The following is a 20,652-nucleotide window of genomic DNA, read 5'->3' on the forward strand; positions in this document are numbered from 1 at the left end:
AATTGAAAGTTTATACCCTTTGACCAACATCTCCCTATTTCCTTCAGCTCCTGGAGACTACCATTCTACCCTCTGGTTCTGTGAGTTGGAGATTTAATAGTCACTATGTATGAGACTGTTGGGAGAGCTAATTGCAACAACCTTTTAAAACTGCCAAAAAAAAAAAAAACAAAAACCCAACTGCTTAACACTGTGCCTGACATATTGTAAGTACTTCATATGTAAACGCTATTATGTCTATTTGCTGACATTTTCTCCAATTCATTTGTATTTTGCGTATTTGCTTCAGTTATGCTTTAGCTTAACTAGCTTTTATGCTTAGACTTGTATTAGTTTGCATGAATTAAATGACCAAGGTAATAGTCATTATCACTTCCAGTTTATTTAGGCCTTAACATTTACCACAGCTGTATCTTATGGAGTATGGTTGAAGAAATTGTATGGAACTACCATGTGATAGTGATATTGTAAATTTAATTCTATCAAGAACTATTAAGCCAGGATCAAGTTTTTGTATATTGGGGATTCTTAGAGTCCAGTCAGGTATATTTAGTACTTTGCATTAATAACAAGCAACGTTTACATAATCAAATAACTTAAAGACTCTACCTTTGTAAATTCTTTCTATTTATGTTCGCTATGCTTATATAAAGAAAAGTATTTTTACTGAGTTTATACACACGAGTGTTATTTTGAATACCATTTTGGACTTATTCATTCTAATTTCAAATTTGACTTATTTCAATTGTACAGCAAGGTCGAATTTATTTCCATTCTATATCAAATGCCCCAGATTTAATAGTGGTTTCTTTAAAAAAAAAAAAGATTTTTTTTATTTATTTGATAGAGCCAGAGAGCACAAGCAGGGAGAGCAGCAGGAGAGGGAGAAGCAGACTTGCTGCTGAGTGGGAGCCCTTTGAGGGGCTCGATCCCAGGACTCTGGAATCATGACCTGAGCCAAAGGCAGATGCTTAACTGACTGAGCCACTCAGGTGCCCCTTATTGTGATTTCTAAACTAGCTTTTGAGATCTGATCAACTTTTATATATAAATAACAGTTTTCTGCCAAGAGGGGTAATATAATTTGCAGTAAAAATTATTTTTGAATGACTAGCTTCATTTTTGAGTGTATACATGTGTACAACTATGTTTCACTCATCTAAAATTACAAATTTAAATGTGTTAAGAATAGAAACTCTCCCCCATTATTCCACAGCTCCACAGGAGCTTTACAGTTACTGACTTTTCTTCTACAAACCTATAATAACTTGTAGTGCCTCACTTTTCACTTTGTATCACAATATTGGTTCACAAGGCCATTCTCTGCCCATCCACAACTGACAACTGAATGAATAAATAAAAATGAATAGATGAATGAATACTTAAAAGCCAAATTGTTTCTTTGAGTGATCTATCCATGAATCAGACAGATGTTCTCAGGTTAGGCTATGGCATATTAAAATACAAAGTCCTGTTTGACCATTGTACCTGATCCCCTGCCCGATATCCTTCACCCAGCTGAATATGAGAAATTTTGGGAAACTATGGAAGGGCACAAAGCCAAAGTTGGCCTAAGATCCCCAACTTAAACAGTAGTACCTGCTCTGGCACAACGACCCCAGCCACCAAGGGCTCAGTGAAGATCCTGTCTTGATCAATACCTACACTAATTTCAGACCCACTTCCGAGACCTCATTCTTAGGAGTTCAGTTTGGAATCTGGTCCCTCTTCTCCTGGTATGTTTTCAAAACTGACAGAGATAGAAAAGAAAAACTTACACAGGAAAGAAAATTGGATCAAATATTTAACACTGCACATTAAGCCTGGTAATAATGACTAGATGTATCACTGTCCAAATAAATTTTATATTAATCATTAAAAAATAGCAAAATAAAAAAAAATAGCAAAATAAAATAAAATAAAATACAAAGCAAAATAAAATTAAAAAATACAAAATACAATAAAATAGCAAAATAAAATACAAATGTGAGCACATGTATAATATGGTTTCACATTTTACATGGATATACTGTATATCCACATGGTATATGCATTGGTACTCTTCAAGTGCGTGTAATTTGGGAATGACTCATATCAGGAACTGGTGACAAGAACAGGCACTGTATTATAAAGTCTGGCATTTCAAACATTTTTGCTGTTTTGATTTTTTAAAAATTTAAAAATATTTTATTTATGTATTTGAGAGAGAGAGAATGAGAGGGAGTGTGAGAGGCACTCTCCCTGCTGAGCAGGAAGCCCAATGTGGCAACTCAATTGCAAGACCCTGGGACTATGACCTGAGAGCCAAGGCATCTGCCTGAGCCACCCAGGTGCCCCATTTTTTCTATTTTTCAAGTCAATTTTTAATCTTTTAAAAATCTGGATCTGTGAAATGACATTGAATCTTACGTTTGAGCACGGGAAAGTAAAGGATTAACTCACATTATATGTCAGGTTCACATAAATCCATACTCACAAGGACAGAGCTCTGTTAAGGAATGGGTCATTTTATCTGGCAGGAGATGGAAAATGAACCCAGAAATTTTCTTTCTGCCAATAAGTGTTTGGTAACGGTAACATAAATATATTCCATATGTAGTGCTAAGAAAATAAAATTACTTTTTTTTGTCCATGTATTTTAGATTTAGAAATAAAATGCAAACCGCAGGAAAACTCGGCAGGAGATAGTTACTGGAGAATACAAAGAGCATGATTATTAGGAAGGCAAGCCTGGTATCAAAGTTACCAGGCAGCCAATCCCAAGAGAAAGTAACATGAAAGTGGATTGGGAGGGTCATCCAATCATCTAATCCGACCTCGCTGTGTAATTAAAATTGCCTGGGCAATTAGGTGTTTGGGGAGAAGTGGAAATGAAACTCTTATCATTTCATGGGGACTTAAGAAAATTTCCTAACAAGTCAGCAGAGAGCAAATGAAGAGAAGGGGACTATTTGCCAATATAGGTACTATTAACCATAGCCTGCCTTCTCCCAACTCACCTGCTGTCCTCCAACTAAAGTCACATTAGTCCTAAATTGGCAACATCTGCAGAACAATAAACTTAAAAATACTTTCTCCTTCATCCTGATATTGCTTACAAAGGGGTAGGCCTTTCCAGAGGGTGTGTGTGTGTGTGTGTGTGTGTGTGTGCGTGTGCATGTGCATGAGCATGCATATACATTTGCTCTCCTAGATATGGAGCTTAGGGTGTGAGTGGGGGAGGAAGAAAATAGCATGCAAAGTTTTCATGTGGAACCACTTCCAAGGGCTCAAAGACATAACATCCTGTGCAGTTCCAGAATCCATGAGAAGCTCAGTGTTGTAGGGGTTCAGTGTGTGGGGTTCTGGTTCGGGGTTGAGACATAAAGCTGAAAAGAAAGCTGGGTCCCACTTATGCCCTGTGGGCAAAAAATAAGGAGTCAGTAGAAATTTCAGAACAACAAAACATTTCTTTTAAGATTTTATTTATTTATCAATGAGAGATACAGAGAGAGAGAGAGGCAGAGGGAGAAGCAAGCAGGTTTCATGCAGGGAGCCTGACATGGGACTCAATCCCAGGTCTCCAGGATAACATCCTGAGCTGAAAGCAGCACTAAACCGCTGAGCCACCCGGGCTTCCCAGAAGGCACCTTTAAAAGCAAAGCTCCCCTAGCAGCAATGTTGAGGCGAGACAGAATGGATGTTGGGATTAGAAGAGCAGCAGTGGCAATGCCAAGGAGGAGCCTCATAGGAGCTTGGGGAGAATGGACAGGACTTGATGCTACACTGGATGCAGGCAGTAAGGAAGAGGGATGGCAAGTCTTAGCTAAGAGCAAGAAAACAGGCAAGAGTGAAAGTCTTGCAATCCAGGGCATAGAACAGCCAGTTGGAGCTGTCTAGTTGGCCATTGTAAATATGTTTCTGGAACTCAGAAGAGAGGTCTGGATGAGGCTACTTTGTAAACCATGATAACACAGATGGAAACTGAAGACCCAGGATGAATTAGATCATCTAAAGAGGAGAGTAAAAACCAGAAAGATAGAAAAGATGAGGCATGGAACTAAGGATTAGAGAATCTGTGGGTAAAACAAAGGAAGAGAAGCTGCTGTAAGAGATAGAAAAGGAATGGTCTGTGCGGCTGCTGCTTCTAGCACAATAGAGAACAGGAAACACAATTTTGAGAAGCTGGGGTGTCTCATGCTTCCAGATTCTGTATTCAACACTTAATGGATACATATCCTTCTTAAGCACAGGTGATCATATAAGAGATAAAATAAATCTAAACAGGGCAGCCCCGGTGGCCCAGCGGTTTAGCACTGCCTTCAGCCCAGGGTGTGATCCTGGAGACCTGGGATCGAGTCCCATGTCAGGCTCCCTGCATGAAACCTGCTTGCTTCTCCCTCTGCCTGTGTCTCTGCCTCTCTTTCTCTCTGTGTCTCTCATGAATAAATAAATAAAATCTAGAAAAAAAATAAATCTAAACAAATATTAAAGAATAGGCATTATGTAGAATACGTTCTCTGAGAACAATGTAATTAAATTAGAAGTTAATCACAAGAAGATAGGTTTAAAATTCTACATGTTTGGAAGTTAAAAACACACTTATAAGTAATTTTTCAAAGAAGAAACTGAATTAGAACTTAATGAACACTTAGAGCAAATGATAATGAAAACACTGTACATCAAATCTTGAGGTTTACAATGGAAATGTTCCTCCAAGGAAAATTTATAGCCTTGCATGCTTATTTAAGAAATGGACAGAGGCTGAAAATTAATGAGCTAAATATTTATCTCAATAAATTAGGAGAAGATTTACAGAATAAAATCAAAGAAAATAGAAGGAAAAATAAAAATACAAGCAGAAATAAGTGAAATACAAAAAGATACCATAGAGTGAGTTGATAAAACAAAGTTTTTCTTAAAAAAAAAAAACAAATTAAAAAAATAAAAAATACAAATTAGACAAACCTTTGGTGACATTAATCATGAAAAAAGAGAAGAAAAAATTATTGGCTAGAAATGAGGATATATGGACAGAAATAGACTAGATTAAAAAGACTATATGAGAATACTATGAACAATTTTGTTACTAATAAGATCTAGGAATTACTATTTTCTTCTTCCCTGTTATCTTATTTAGGAAGCCATCTAATCCTCCATTTGAAGAGCCTTAAGAATAAAGCAAGGTCTGCCAGCAGATGTCCAAGCTATTGCCACAACCACCCCCCTCCCAAAATTTGCTGGGGTTGCCACTTGAGATTTAGCAATTTGACTTTCAGCATCACCGTTGGGGCCCTACTTGCCGTATCAGTAGTCAGTCAAGGATCTTCCTTGGGACACTTCCTTTGCTTCACTCTGGAATTAGCCAAGCATCCAGGGGCATACACAACCCAAAGGGTGTGAGGATTGTTAACTGTCTTTGAATGCCATATGGGAATCTGATCAATCTAGCCCACCTTTGCTATTGCTTTTTGATGCATCATGGAGTCTTACGAGGTTTAGTGCTACACAATCTCATGAATACATGGTTACTGTCCTGCAATGAGAATAAAAATCCAATGAGAGGTTCTTGGAAGGATTCTGTGTCCCTCTGTGTTAAGTTTATCTATGTTTGGGATTCTAGGATTGAATTCTTAGTAATTAGATTTTTTGAACTGCTGGCTTCAGAGGTACTAACCCAGGTCAGCTTTTGGTATTTGCCATGAAGGGTGGTATAGATTTTCTCACAATCCTTAAACTATAAAATATTTGGTACCATGTCTCTCCCTGGACCATCAAGGCCATTCTCAGGGGTTCCTGGGTAACTTTTCAAAGATACCCCCTAAGTAATTCTGAGGTAATTTTCTGCCCTGGTCTACATTATAAAGTAGCTGGCTTTTTCCTCATTAAATAAGAGAGAGAGAGAGAGAGAGAGAGAATTCACATATTTAATACTTGCTAAAACATGTTTCTGGTAGGATACCACACAAAACATAGTCATGTGTTTATCTTTTTAGTCTATGGATTTCCAGCACATTAGCATACAAAAAGAAGCAGTTGGTCTACATTGTTCTAAGATCAAGAGAGATTTTAAGGAGTTTTCTTGTCGTTTCTCATAAATCCATTTCCATTTCACAATCATGCCCAGGAGCTTGTGAGACACAATGTCAGGATGTCAGCTCCGATGCCCAGTCCCAAGAGATAAACCAAATCATATCATCCCACCCTCTCTCTGCCCAAAGGCTGTCCTTTTACATAAATAGAACAGCCCCAACATTGTTACAGAGATACATGTGTGGAAAAATATTACAGCCCAGATCTTCTTCCAACCCCTTTGTTTTAAGCTTCTAAGAGATCCTGAAGAACCAGGAAAAAAACTAGAAGATAAAGATGCTGCTAAATATCCTACATGGCAAAGGACAGCTCTCCATATTGCCAGTAAAGAATTGTCTGGCCCAAAATGTCAACAGTACAAAAGCTGGGAAACCCTAGTGTACAGAATATCTTGCAGAGACTTCATGTACAACATTGTTATGGACATGCTCAAAAATGAATCGTTATTCCTTTTTTTCACCTACTCACTTTTGTCACTTGTCATTCCTAATCTGATTAATGGTATCTAGTCTTATGAATGCGTATCTTGAAAATAATTTTTATTTTCTCTCTCTCCCTCATCTTGCTTATGTTAGTTCCCTTTCCATTTTATCTCCTAAATATCTGCAATCCTTCCTCCTCCCTCCGCTACCAATCCTTTGTGTGAGTGTAGACATCCTTTAGTTTGCAACTGTCTCCTAAATGGACTCCCTGCTCTGAGTCTTATAAATGCCTCCAACTCATACTCCTTGAGTATTCTAAAATGGAAGCTTAACTGCATTTCTCTCACTGTCTACAAGATAAAGACTGAGCTCTAAGGTCTGGCTTACCATGATTACCATGTGTTTTATTCTCTGCAGATCCATGTTCTAGTGCTCTTTATCCCAATCTCCTTCTTTTCTAGTAAAACCCAAGAAAACAAAACCAACAAAACAAAAACCTTCACACTTCTGTTTATTGGACATGATGTTCCCCTTTTTTTTGGAATGCCCTCTCCACTAGCCCCTCCCCCCCAGCCCCTCCTGAAAGTTTCCTCCTGGAAAAATGTGTCTTTTTTAAAACTCTGCTCTGTGCATGTGCATACTTCTATTGGGACACATGCCACCTCAGGTATAAAATCCTGGTTCAAAAGTTGAAATGTGACAAAGCAACATGGTCTATTTTTATTCCACTCAGATTTTAAAATTTTGAATTTCCATGATATAAGGTGAAACAGTCACAGTAAATTCATGGTCCTCTCCCTTTGCTCCTCAGTTGTGGTTAAATTCTGGGGGAGCCCTCATAGTATCTAAGTTTTGGAGGTGTAGGCACTCACACCTCATCCCTGTACATAGAGCCCCTTCAGATTTGGAGGTTCTTTTCTTAAGTCAGTGTCTTGCTTGTAGGTAACCTCATCATTTTGCTTTGAGAATTTTTCTGAGGCTTTCTATGGCTTCCTTATACCACACAACTATTCCCTTCACAGGACTGCTTCCTACCCCAGATTACCTGGACATTAAATCCTTAATCAGAGACCTAGAGGTATTCCTTTTCTTATAATCTTGTTAAAAATCTTACTTCAAAAATATTTCCTGTCTTGTGAATTTTTTGTCTTAGAGGCATCAAATACTTTCTTTCATGGGTTTAGACTTTTAATAGGTTTAGTCCCTTAAACGCTAATGACTCTCAAGTTGTTTCTGCTTAGTTCTGTAGCATCCCATATTTGAGGCAGGACGAAAAACAGAACAGAGTAGCTCCTAAATCTAACAGCCCTTTGGATACACCCAGGGGACCTTTTAAAATTGAAGATGCGGGCAGCCCGGGTGGCTCAGTGGTTTAGCGCCGCCTTCAGCCCAGGCCTGATCCTGAAGTCCCGTGATCGAGTCCCGCATCGGGCTCCCTGCATGGAGCCTGCTTCTCCCTCTGCCTATGTCTCTGCTTCTCTCTCTCTCTTTCTCAAGAATAAATAAATAAAATCTTTATTTAAAAAAATAAAATTGAAGATGCTCCCCTGCAACCCTGCATCAGAATGGTTTTTTGTTTTTTTTTTTTTTTTTTTTTTTTTTCTTAAAGATCACAAAATCTCTCATTGGTGGGAGTGGGGCAGGACTCCGCTCAATTCCTTTTTCCTTAAAGTCTCCAATTATTTATTTTATTATTATTATTTTTTACCTACAATGCTTACTCCCTGCGGGTTCCCCAACCTCCAAGTCGCGGCTCCACTCCCTCCTCCTCGCCCCGCCCCTCACCTCTGCGCTTCCAGTTCACCTTCCAGCCCCGCCCCGCCCCTTCCCAACCCCGCCTCCCCTCCCGGCTCCGCCCCTCCCACTACCAGCCCCTCCCCTCCCTTTCCACAGCTCCGCCTCCCTCCCGGCCCCGCCCCCAGTCCCGCCCCCAGCCCCTCCACTCCCATTCCCTGCCCCTCCCCTCCCTCTCCCGGCCCCGCCCCCTTTCCTAGCCCCGCCCCTCCCGGCTCCGCCCCTCCCCCGGCCCCGCCTCTCCCCTCCATCTCTCGGCCCCGCCCCTCCCCTCCCTCTCCCGGCCCCGCCCCTACCTGTCCTAGCCCCGCCTCCCTCCCGGCCCCGCCCCTCCCTCTCCCGGCCCCGCCTCTCCCTCTCCAGGCCCCGCCTCTCCCTCTCCAGGCCCCGCCCCTCCCTCTCCCGGCCCCGCCTCCCCTCCCGGCTCCGCCCCTCCCTCTCCCAGCCCCGCCCCTCCCTCTTCCAGCCCCGCCTCCCGGCCGGGCCCCGCCCCTCCCGCTCCCAGCCCCGCCTCCTCTCCCGGCCCCGCCCCTCCATCTCCCGGCCCCGCCCCTCCCACTCCCAGCCCCGCCTCCCCGGCCGGCCCCGCCCCCTTCTCCTTCTCAGGCCTCTCTCCAGGCGGCGCAGTCTCCGCCCCTCCTTACGTTCCTGCCGGTCCCTGCGGTCCGCAGCGCGACGCTTCCGTCGTCTGAGCTGTTACGTTCACGGGGCGCCGGAAGGAGGAGCCGTGAGCGCTTTTGGAATTATGGCGGCGGTGGATATCCGAGGTAACCTGCGCGGTTACCCGTTGTTTCCTGATTGGCTGGGGGCCTGGGCTGGGGGTTTATAGCTCTCGGGGGCAGGATCCAGGTTCCTTTGTGGTGACTCCCAAGCGCGCATGAGTGGTTTCTGCAGACGACCCAAGGCTCCAATCTGGCGAAAAATCGTTTTCCCCGGCTCCTCAGGGGTCTCTTACAAGCTTCAAAACCGAGGAGTTGGAAGCAGCTCTGGGTCCCGAGCCGTCAGGCCTGCAGTATTGTTGCAGACATCTCTCTACGACGATACTGGGGTGGTTCTGCCTGGGTGGAGGGACGGCCTTTGGGTAGAGTGGGCTGTGATGACGTGATTGGTTCATCTCCGGGGACTGGGCGTGGGGGCCGCCTTACTCCTGACCCTGCGCCCCCCGCGTCCTTGGGCAGGAATCCCTAAGATTTTCTTCTGTAAGCTTTATTTTTGAGTCTGTAATACCTTCCATCGAACCCCCACTATTGAGGGCAGGGATCCTTTTTCGCAGCTGAATTGGAAAGGTACTCAGTTATTTGTTTAATCAGTAAAAAAAAGAAAAAAAAAAATACAGAGAGGGCAGCCCCGGTGGCTCAGCGGTTTGGCGCCGCCTTCAGCCCAGGGCCTAATCCTGGAGACGGAGGATCGAGTCCTGCATCGGGCTCCCTGCATGGGGCCTGCTTCTCCCTCTGCCTGTGTCTCTGCCTCTCTGTGTGTGTGTCATGAATAAATAAATACAATCGTAAAAAAAAAAAAAAATGCCTCTACAGAGAGGCACAACCCGTTAATTGCTACTCGGTTTCCGTATCAGGCCATACGTGCACACGCATCTTTTTCAGTGAATTCGTAAAAACAACAACAAACCATAGGAATTGTGCTCTGTGATTTCAAAGAGTGAACGAAAGGGTATTTAAAATATAGCTTGAAGCGTGAGAACTTAGTTTCAAATAGTCCAGGTTCCTCCAGGTTGGGAGGAGGTATCGTGAAAGTGACCTGTTACCGAGAGTGAGAAAAATTATGAGACTGAGAGAGCGCCTGTGAATATCTTTATTTTTTTACTGTTGTGGTGGCTCCCACAAAGCTTATTAAACTTGTATCAAGACTCTTAACCTGTATTTGTTTCTATTTTAATTCTTATTATTTCTAAAAAGTCGGAACACATTTGTATTTCTGGGTTATAATATGATGAGTATTAATAAAAGCATAAAAATTGCTGTGAGAACTTAGAGAAAGAAGCCATTATTTTTGTCTTGCAAAGTAGAGAAAGGCTTTGTAGATGTATTGACATTTGAAATAAGTTCAACCTAGCATGACTAAATTTTCTGCTAAACTTACACCTTTTTGAGAATGAAAGGGTTCTCTACTTTTTTTTTTTTTTAAAAAAAGGCATAAACTGTACTAGTGGGATTTAGTACTGTCAGTAATATGAAACATTATTGCAGTCAGTAGCCAATAAAAGCTCATGAATTAAAGCTCTCTAGTTCTATTTACCATGTCTTTTTTTCCTTTTTGCATTTTGAAAAATTGGAAGAGTTAATTCTATTCTGAAGTATGAAATTGTATGGCTGAAATTAAGGGCATTCTACTTCTCATTTGCTTTATAACTTTTACACCATTATCTCCTCTGTATAAGCTTCCTAACTGATTTCTGTCCCTAATTGGGAGGTCTCAAACTGGTGGCTCTGACTGTGTTTCCTTTGGGATACATGTTTGAAAATTTTTGAACATATGAAAACTCAGGATTTTCTTTTCTTTTCTTTTTTTTTTTTTTTTTTTGAGATCTTTCTAGGTTTCAAGTCCTCTCACTTCACCTAATCAAACTATTCTCTAACCAGATACATCTGTGTTTCTCTACCTTTGTATGTGCATTCTCTCTGCTTGGAATGACTTTGCCCCCTTTTGGTACATGATGAGCTTCTATTTATTTTTTAGTATGTAGTGCCAAAACCTGCCTCCTCCTTACCCTGTGAAAAATCACTCCTATTCCCTCAGGTAAGGTGTTCTCCCTCCATTATGTCCTGATAACACATTTATTCATGCCTTTGTTATAGCACTTGTCGCGTCATCTTGTCATTGCTTTCTTGCACACTTAGGTCTTCTGTGAGAGTATGTAGGTTAAGATCTATGTCATTTTTATATTCATAGTGCCTCCTGCATTAGATGCATAAGTAATGTTGGATTGGCTTTCTTTTTTCTCATCCCTTATCATTTTGTTTCTTTCCTATAGATAATCTGCTGGGAATCTCTTGGGTTGACAGTTCCTGGATCCCCATTTTGAACAGTGGAAGTGTCCTGGATTACTTTTCAGAAAGAAGTAATCCTTTTTATGACAGGACGTGTAATAATGAGGTGGTCAAAATGCAGAGGCTGACATTAGAACACTTAAAGTAAGTTATTGTAAGAAGGTAGCAAGCATCTTTGCCAATTAGAGGTTTGGAAATGAATGGTTCTTTCAAGCTACGGATAGTGAAGTACAGAGCAGAAGTTTTGGAAGAAATGGAGTTTTGGGGGAGGTTTGTACAAATTTGACATTCAAAGAAGTTAATCGTAAGCACTGATAACCTGGGAAGGTTTTTCTGATAATTTCATATATTACTGTCCAGTTAAAATATACCTATGAGGTTTAGATGTGGATCCAGTTAGTGATCTTAGCAATGCAACTGGTCTCTACCAGATGACCATACTTATTGTCTCTCTCTTTTTTTTCCCCAAAGATTTTAGTCATTCATTAGAGAGTGCGCACAAGCAGGGGGAGCGGCAGGCAGAGGGAGAGGGAGAAGCATGCTCCCTGTGGAGTAGGTGTCTGGTGTGAGGCTCAATCCCAGGACGCTGAGATCACTACCTGAACCGAAGGCAGACCCCCAACCTAAACCACCCAGGCACTCCCTTATTGTCTCTTACATCAAATTTAATGTCTTAAACCATAGTCTGACTTACAGTAGATTTGTCTTTGTATGACAAAGTTTTAGCTTGACGATTGCAAAGTAAGAGTCTTCAGACTTCAGATGCTAAATAATTAAGAATTTATTGCTATCACAAAAGTTTCTGAAGCAATTGTACAATAGTTTTTCATTTGTCACCTAATATCAGGGAGGGGTTCTTGATAAATTTCTGAGGTATTTTAAATAGCTTTTCTTAGGAGGCAGATATTTATGACTATTAGGACAACTTGCTTTTAAATAATACATCAGGTCAAAAAATTTGTCGGAGGCAAGGGTAAGGTTTTTGATGTTTTCTAGTTGAGTATGTATAGTTGAAATATATGGTCAAAGCATGTATAGTCTTCATGTACTATGTATTTTTAAATTTTACATATATTTATATGTCTCAGGAAACATTGCAGTATTTTGGTTGTCTTTTTTGAAAGGTACACTCTTCAACGTACTTTCATGAGTGAATACTCAGATTTAAGTTTATTGTGAATTTTTGTAGAGAAATTTTGTTGTTTAAAAATCAAATCTTACTTTATCTATATTCCACCTACCTGGGAAAATAGCCAGTTTTATTGGACAGCTAGTTCTTAATATCAAACATAGTTTTAATCTGGTTTACAGTGTTGCTGTACTTTTATATAATAATCTGAATGTTCTACACAGTTGTTTGTAGGGCATTCATAGATCTCTGGATGTCTGTTCTGTTTTCAGTCAAATGGTTGGAGTGGAATACATCCTTTTACACGCTCAGGAGCCCATTCTTTTTATCATTCGGAAACAACAACGGCAGTCCCCTACCCAAGGTAAAAATGTGTAAACTTGAGGCATAATTTTCTTCTTAAAATACCATGATTTATTTAACCTTCTGAGCTACATGTTCTTACTTTTTTGGATTGGGTTCTGTTTTGGGGATTCCTAAGACCACATACATGTTCAGTGCTTTGCTAAGAGGACTCCGCAGATTCAGCATATGGTTCTGTTAGTTATACCTAAGATTTGTTATGATAGCACAGTAAAGATCCACTGACGAATCAGTAAGGGAAAAAGCTACATCAAGTGGGACTGTAGGAATCCATGTGTAAGCTTCCTTTGCTTTCCTTTTTGCAAGGGGACACACCAAGTGCATTCTCCTTCCAGCAGCCCCCACACACATATTAGGTGTGTAACCTATCTGTTTAGGGAAATCCTTTTTCCTCGGAGTCCAGAATTTTTATGAGAGCTAATCTTTTTTTTTTTTTTTTTTAACAAGTTAAGGAATTTATTATCTCATGTAACAAAAAGTCCAAAGGAAAAGCAGTCCCAGGATTGGTTAATTTGGAATCACAATTAAGGTGCTTTCTATCTGTGCACCCTGCTATCCTCAGTATGATGGCTTTCATCTTTATGCTTGTTCTCTCTCAGTTATCATCAGATGGAAGAGGAGGTGACAAATGTACTATATGAGCACTGACCCCAACCCACTGAGAAGATATGGTCTAATGAGAGTTGGTGTGCCTAATCCAATTGTCCACCCCTCTGCTCTTGGGAAATAGTAATTAGGGAATAAAGATAAGGAACCTTCTACACATGGGGAGAGAAGCTGAAAGTCCTCTGCCTGCCAAAATTCCAGACTCTCAGAAGGAAATGAAGTTTCTACTATAATATCGTTTGTACAAATTGTTGAGGCACACTAGTAGAACAGGCATAAGTTTACCACTTAGGAAATGTTTCAGAAGCCAAGTTCCACTAGTTCTGTGCTTGTACACTAGAGTCTAGGGACAACTCTCCAAGCACTAACAAAGTAACTCAATACATTGAAGCCATCTCTTCTGTGAGAATATTTTTTGGGAACCTCGAACATCCCAAGTAACTTCTCATCTCAGTCCACTATGTCTAATTCTATTAAAAAATACATGATAGATGCAGTTGTACCAAATTCCTGGAGGATCCATTGAAAATCCTCATTGACACATTCAGCCAAAATTCTTACCTGACTTATGTTATCAAACATAAACTTGCTTTAGAAATCACACTGAAGAGTATAGAATTCAGATTTGACTTTGAATCAAAGAGCTAGTTACTATTCCAGAAATGACCAACTGCATTTCCTCATTAGATAACCTCATTAAGACATTTAGGAAAAACCTTCAGCCTGGTACTGATTCCAGAGAATGACTTGATAGAGAAGCTGTGCTTCCATAGTTAAGAATCCACATTTAATTTCAAACACAAAGGATCTAGAATCCTTGCCCAGAGGGAAAAAATAACCTTAGAACAAAGGCAAGGCCAGGGACAAGATTTCCATGATGAGAGGGTTCAGGTTATGGGAAGTGATACAAGGTGGTACCAGCTTCACTAGCAGCTGTTTTATTCCTTAGGACCGAGGAACGGGGCACAGAGGCAGGTTCAGTGCATCTGATATCTTCATCGTAGGTGCTAAATCTCTCACTCTGAGATCCTATTCCCCAAGCTGTAACTGACTAATAACAACATTGGATGATTTGGGAACTTGTTAGAAATGCACTATCCCTACTGAGTAAGAATCTGACTAACAAGATACCCGGGTGATTCAGATGTACATTCCAATTTGAGAAGCATTGCTCTAGTTGGCAAACTGTTTCTGTGATGGTCCAGAGAATAAATATTTTAGGCTTTGTGGGCTTCAGAGTGTCTGTAATAGCTATTCAACTAGTGTCATAACAGTCTTAGATAATATAAATGAATGATTATGGCTGTTTTCCAATATAAATTTATTTACAAAAATAGGAATTGCCAAACCTTGCCTTAATATGGGAAAATACCAAATTTTAGTTGTTCTTTTTATGAAAATATTTTTATTTGTGGCATAGCTATATTCATGAATATTTTTATTTTCACTGCTTCAGTTATCCCACTGGCTGATTACTATATCATTGCTGGAGTGATCTATCAAGCACCAGACTTGGGGTCAGTTATAAACTCTAGGGTGGTAAGTGTCTTCACATTCTTGAAACACTAAAGAAAACTTTTAATCGAGCTACTTTGTTTCCAAGAATCCAACAGAAGCTTCTCTCCCTTGTTTTTTTTTTTTTTTTTTTTAATTTATTTATGATAGTCACAGAGAGAGAGAGAGAGAGAGAGGCAGAGACACAGGCAGAGGGAGAAGCAGGCTCCATGCACCGGGAGCCCGATGTGGGATTCGATCCCGGGTCTCCAGGATCGCGCCCTGGGCCAAAGGCAGGCGCCAAACCACTGCGCCACCCAGGGATCCCGCTTCTCTCCCTTGTATATGTTGGCATGAAGTGTTGATTATTAAAATGTCTTGAACACTGGTCACTATGGGGCAAGTCCATGCTGAAAGTACGTATTTTAACCCCAGCTATATAGTGATTCAAGTTCTGGGGGGAAAAAAAAAACTGGAAAATTGCTGCCCTCGCATATGTAGTATTTCGTGGGTATTTACTTTGGAGATTTTAGTTGATCTAATGAGAAATTCAGAATTTGTGTTCTTTTTAAAAGCTTACTGCAGTACATGGCATTCAATCAGCTTTTGATGAAGCTATGTCGTACTGTCGATATCATCCTTCCAAAGGGTATTGGTGGCACTTCAAAGATCATGAAGAGCAAGGTGGGTAGAACCTTCTAAGAACCCTTTTTGGTAATTCTGAGACTGAAGCTGTTTTCTTTAGGAAAACAGCTATTGATTTCTAGGTGTGTTTTATTTATTTATATATTTTATTTGATTTTATTTCTTTAAAGACTTTATTTATTTCTTCATGAGAAACACACGGGGAAAGACAGGCAGAGGCAGAGGGAGAAGCAGGCTCCTTGTGGGGAGCCTGATACAGAACTTGATCCCAGGACCCTGGGATCACAACCTGAGCCAAAGGCAGACGCTCAACCACTGAGCTACCCAGGTGCCCCTCTAGGTGTGTTTTAGATAAGAAAACTTCATAGGATGGTGACACTGTCATAGCTACAGTTCCTGTAACTAGATGTGGTAACACTAGTTTTCCCATAGGAACAGACAAATTTTAATGTGTAGGTAACTTAATCTTTGGTAAGTTGATTCAAGGTTATAAAATATTTGGAACATAGGATATTAGTGATTAATGTATCCTGCTTACCTAACTGTTGAGTGTCTTAAAATCTGGAACCTCAATTTCCCTAGTATTTCAAAGTAGGGGAGATGCTTTTATAGCCTTATCTCCAGATGACCAGTTTATTTTCTGATCTTTCCATGTTATTACCTGTTGTGATGCCAGGACCTCTAGTTTCCATAGCTGCTAGTCTGCTATTGGTTCTGCACCATATTTTACAATAAAAGTATTCTGTATTCTGGAAATGTGTCTGTAGCAGTATACCCATATTCTGAATTTCCTTCTTTGAGAAATAACAACTCAGAATAAATTACTGAGGGAAAAGTAGCCTTTAAATGGAATTCAGACCTGTGAGATGAATGATCTTCCAAATATATTTATTCTTAATAGTAGGTAGAGGGGTAACATCATTTGACATAGGATTTAGGTAATTATGGAAAACTTTAGCCTTGAAAATTTTAATGTCTATCTATGCTTACATATTAAAACTGAAGTATCCTTAAAAAACTTAATCAGTTTTTTAAATGTTAAAATGTTAACTTCGTTTAAGAGCGAAGAGTTAAGAACACTTGTTTCTGTATGTTGTATTTAATTTATTTGGAGGGATAAGCTTTGGAATAGCAGCCATTAAAAATAATGACATTTGAGTATATTCATGGTGGATAAAGATTTGTAAAATGTAAGACACCAAACTAGGCAGTGTTTTGATTTGGACTTCATATTTTAATAGATAAAGTCAAACCTAAAGCCAAAAGGAAAGAAGAACCAAGCTCTATTTTTCAGAGACAACGTGTGGATGCTTTACTCCTAGACCTTAGACAGAAATTTCCACCCAAATTTGTGCAGGTAATGAAAATGCATGTGGTTAACTTTGATTTGACACTTTTTCCTGGAATATTTATTTTTAGTTGAGAACTGTTTCAGATGTGGCCTAAAAATAGTTATTTTCTTCATTAGTTAAAAATGGTCTCTGGGGAAGAGAAAAGGGTCTCTGAATCAAAGGAAAGGTTTTCAAAGACTTAATGGAAGAAGTGGGCAAAGGGAATGGAATTAACACTGTTTTATGCTCTTTAAGGTTATTTTCTCTTTAAATCTTCATAAAGACTGCATTCTCATTCCAAAGTTGCTAAAAGTGTCACAGATGGTAACTAAACTAGAATGTGAAAAAAACAAAACAAAACAAAAAAACTAGAATATGAAACTCATGCTGTTTTTATTCTGTATGCTGCCTTTCAGCCTGATGTAGTAGATATCTAAGTCCTTAAATGATAGACTAGTTAAAACTTTTTTAACAAGTGGTGCTTGGCTGGCTCTGTCAGTAGAGCATGTGACTCTTGTTCTCAGTGTTGTGAGTTTGAGCCTCACACTGGTTGTAGAGATTATAAGTAAACTTAAAAAACAAAAAACTTCTGTAACAAAAAGAACAGAACATTTGAGGTGAAGGGTTTGGCATAATAAATGGAGGAGTAAAAAACAGACTTCCATCATATTGGTGATTAAGTTATATGAATTCTAGTATGTTATTTAGTGTAATAGTAATAGCAAATCCACCTGCCATTCTACTCAATGAGCTCCTGAAGTGAAGTAAGTATGAGATGGAATATGTGCACGTTATTCTCCTAGTCTCAGTTCATATATACAGGGCTGTACACACAAGATCATGTATACTATTATTCTTGTGGGAGGAGGGGACTAAGATTTTCGGGTTGGTTTTAGATTAAATGAGATTTTTCACACTTTGGGATGACTTTAGAACAGGCCTCACCTTCTCCTTTTCCTGACTCCACTGTGTGAGTTATGTGCTATTGGAATGGTGATGTGGTGAAGGGAATGGAGGTCAGAATGGAATGTGTGACGGGGAAGTCAATTTAGAGAACTCTCATGAATTGCATTTGAAGATAAAATAGTGTCTGTCAAATAAGTAAATAAATTATAGTGTGTGTAGGGATATGAGCAACCATGATAGTGTGGGAGGTTAGTTGTGGTTGACCATTCAGCGAGTACGTAGTATATATGAGGGAGGCTGAGGGAAGAACACCTTGACCTATACAGTACAGTATCCATTCGGCACATGTGACTATAGAACATTTGAAACACAGCCAGTCTAAATTGAGCTGTGATAATAGTGTAAATATTGTAAATAGTGCATACTGGGTTCAAAGAGGGGGGGGTGCAGAGTAAAAAAATGTAACTACCATTTTGCATTTGTGGCTCACATATTTCTTTTGGATAGTGCTGATGTAGAAAATGAGAACAACACACAAAACCAGAAATATGAAAGAGTATTAATGGAGATATTAGTATTCATATTAATTAGTCGACATACTAATAATAATAATGGGTAGATTTTTCAGAAACCAGGAATCCTTAGTTTGTTGTTCTTTTTCTAGTTCCTTGATCTGTAAATTTAAGATTACTTATTTGAGAATTTTCTTTCTCTTTAATGTAGGCATTTATTACTATAAATTTTACTCTTAGTACTGCTTTTGTTGCATCCCGTAAGTTTTGGTATATTTTGTTTTCATTTTTATTTCTTTCCAGATAATTTCTGATTTCCTTTTTGATTTCTTCTTTGACCCATTGGTCGTTTAGGAGTGTGTTGTTTAATTTTCACATACAAGTTAGCAAAAGGAAGGAAATGAAAAAGATAAGTTGAAAAACAAATGAAATAGACTAGAAAAACTCTAGAAAAAAATGAAACTGTTGGTGTTTTGTAAAGATAAAATTGACACTTTTCTTTTTTAAAGGTTTTATTTATTTATTAATGAGAGACAGAGAGAGAGAGCGGCAGAGACACAGGCAGAGGGAGAAGCAGGCTCCATGCAAGGAGCTTGACATGGGACTCGATCCTCGGTCTCCAGGATCATGCCCTGGGCTGAAAGTGGCGCTAAACCACTGAGCCACCGGGGCTGCCCAAAATTGACACATTTTTAACTAGATTAACAAAGAGAGGAAACTCAAATTAGAAATGAAAGAGGAGATGGAAACAAAAGAATCACAAGAGACATATCTAATTATGTGTTAAAAAATTGGAAAACCTTAAGAAATTCCTAGAAATGTACAACTTAACCCAGACTGAATCATGAAGAAACAAAATCTGAACATACCAAAAATGAGTAGGGAGATTAAATTAGTAATCACAATCCTCTCCATGAAGAAAGGTCTAGGACCAGATGACTTCGTAGGTAAATTCTACCAACATTTAAATAAATGAGAATTAACACCAATCCTTCTCAAACTCTTTTTCAAAAATTGAAGAGGAAGGGAACATTGCCAGATTCATTGTATGAGGGCATTAATCTAATACCAAAGACAAAGACACTACAAGAAAAGAAAGCTACTATATTTAGTATCTATGATGAATACAGATCCAAAAATCCTTGATGAAATACTAGCAAACCAAATTTACCAGCACATTGAGAGAATCATGCACCATGATCAAGTGGGATTTATCCCTGAAATGCAAGGATAGTGCAACGTAACTGAAATCAATCTTGATGGTATACTGCATTATCAGAACAAAGATTAAAAATCACACGATCATCTCAATAGATGCAGATGAGCATGTGATAAAATTCAACACTCTTATGATAAAAACATTCAACATACTCAATAAGAAAGGAATGTGCCTCAACATAATAAAAGCCATATGTGATAAACCCACAGCTAACAAACTCAGTGATGAAAAACAGTTTTTCCTCTAAAATCAGAAAGAGGACAGCAGTATCCACTTTGCACAGTTCTACTCAATATAGTACTGGAAGTTCTACTAGAGAAATTAGGCAAGAAAAAGAAATACAAGGCATTCAAATAGGAAAAAAAGTAAAAGTGTCTCTTTACATGACCCCTGATATGATTTTTTACATACCAAACCTTAAAGATTCCACTAAAAAGCTGTTAGAACTAATCAGCAAATTCAGTAAAGTTGCAAGATGCACAGTCACTCAAAAATGGGTTGCCTTTCTGTATACTGACAACAAATTATCTGAGAAAGTTACCTGAGAAAGATATTTAAGATGGTAAATTCCATTTACAGTATCATTAAAAAATACTTAGTAATACAGTTTTTGTGGTAAATTTCATTTACAGTATCATCAAAAAATACTTAGTAATAAAGTTTTTGTTTTCAGCTTTATTGAGGTATAACTAGTATATAGCATTATGTACATTTAAGATACAGTGTGTTGATTTGATACACATATATTGCAAAATGTCAGCTGACCCCATAGCATTAGCTAGCCTCTATCACATCACGTCACATAATTACCATTTCTTTTTTGTGTCAAGATCATTTATGATTCACTCTTTTAGCAACTTTTGAGTATATAATATGTTATTAACTATAGCCACCATGCTGTAATTGGATCCCCAGAACTTATTTATGTTATCAGTGGAAGTTTGCACCTTTTGACCAACATTTTCCCATTTCTCCTGCCAACCTCCACTCAAGCCACTGATAGCCATCACTTTACTCTCTTTATGAATGTGGCCTTTTTAGATTCCACATATAAGTGATACATAGAGTATTTCATGTTCTCTTTCTGGTATATTTCACATAGCCCTCAAGTTTCATCTTTATTGCAAATGGCAGCATTTCCTGCTTTCTAATAG

The 20,652-nt window shown here is 39.1% G+C and overlaps 1 protein-coding gene across 2 annotated transcripts in view; it reads left to right on the forward strand.

Annotated features, from left to right (window-relative positions):
- MED6 (mediator complex subunit 6) overlaps positions 1–20,652 on the forward strand; it is a 58,503-nt gene that overhangs the window by 28,153 nt on the left and 9,698 nt on the right. The window contains exons 1-6 of one of the 2 annotated variants that reach the window (XM_041758446.1): positions 8,882–9,055; positions 11,278–11,437; positions 12,695–12,786; positions 14,848–14,930; positions 15,461–15,569; positions 16,772–16,887. In XM_041758446.1, coding sequence (XP_041614380.1) covers positions 9,034–9,055; positions 11,278–11,437; positions 12,695–12,786; positions 14,848–14,930; positions 15,461–15,569; positions 16,772–16,887 — 582 coding nt within the window. In that variant the 5' untranslated portion in view covers positions 8,882–9,033. Of the gene's footprint in view, positions 1–8,881; positions 9,056–11,277; positions 11,438–12,694; positions 12,787–14,847; positions 14,931–15,460; positions 15,570–16,771; positions 16,888–20,652 lie in introns of those variants that run through there. The other variant, XM_041758447.1, reaches the window with a different exon arrangement.

This window comes from Vulpes lagopus, chromosome 6 (assembly GCF_018345385.1).
Source record: "Vulpes lagopus strain Blue_001 chromosome 6, ASM1834538v1, whole genome shotgun sequence".
Lineage (NCBI taxonomy): Eukaryota > Metazoa > Chordata > Mammalia > Carnivora > Canidae > Vulpes > Vulpes lagopus.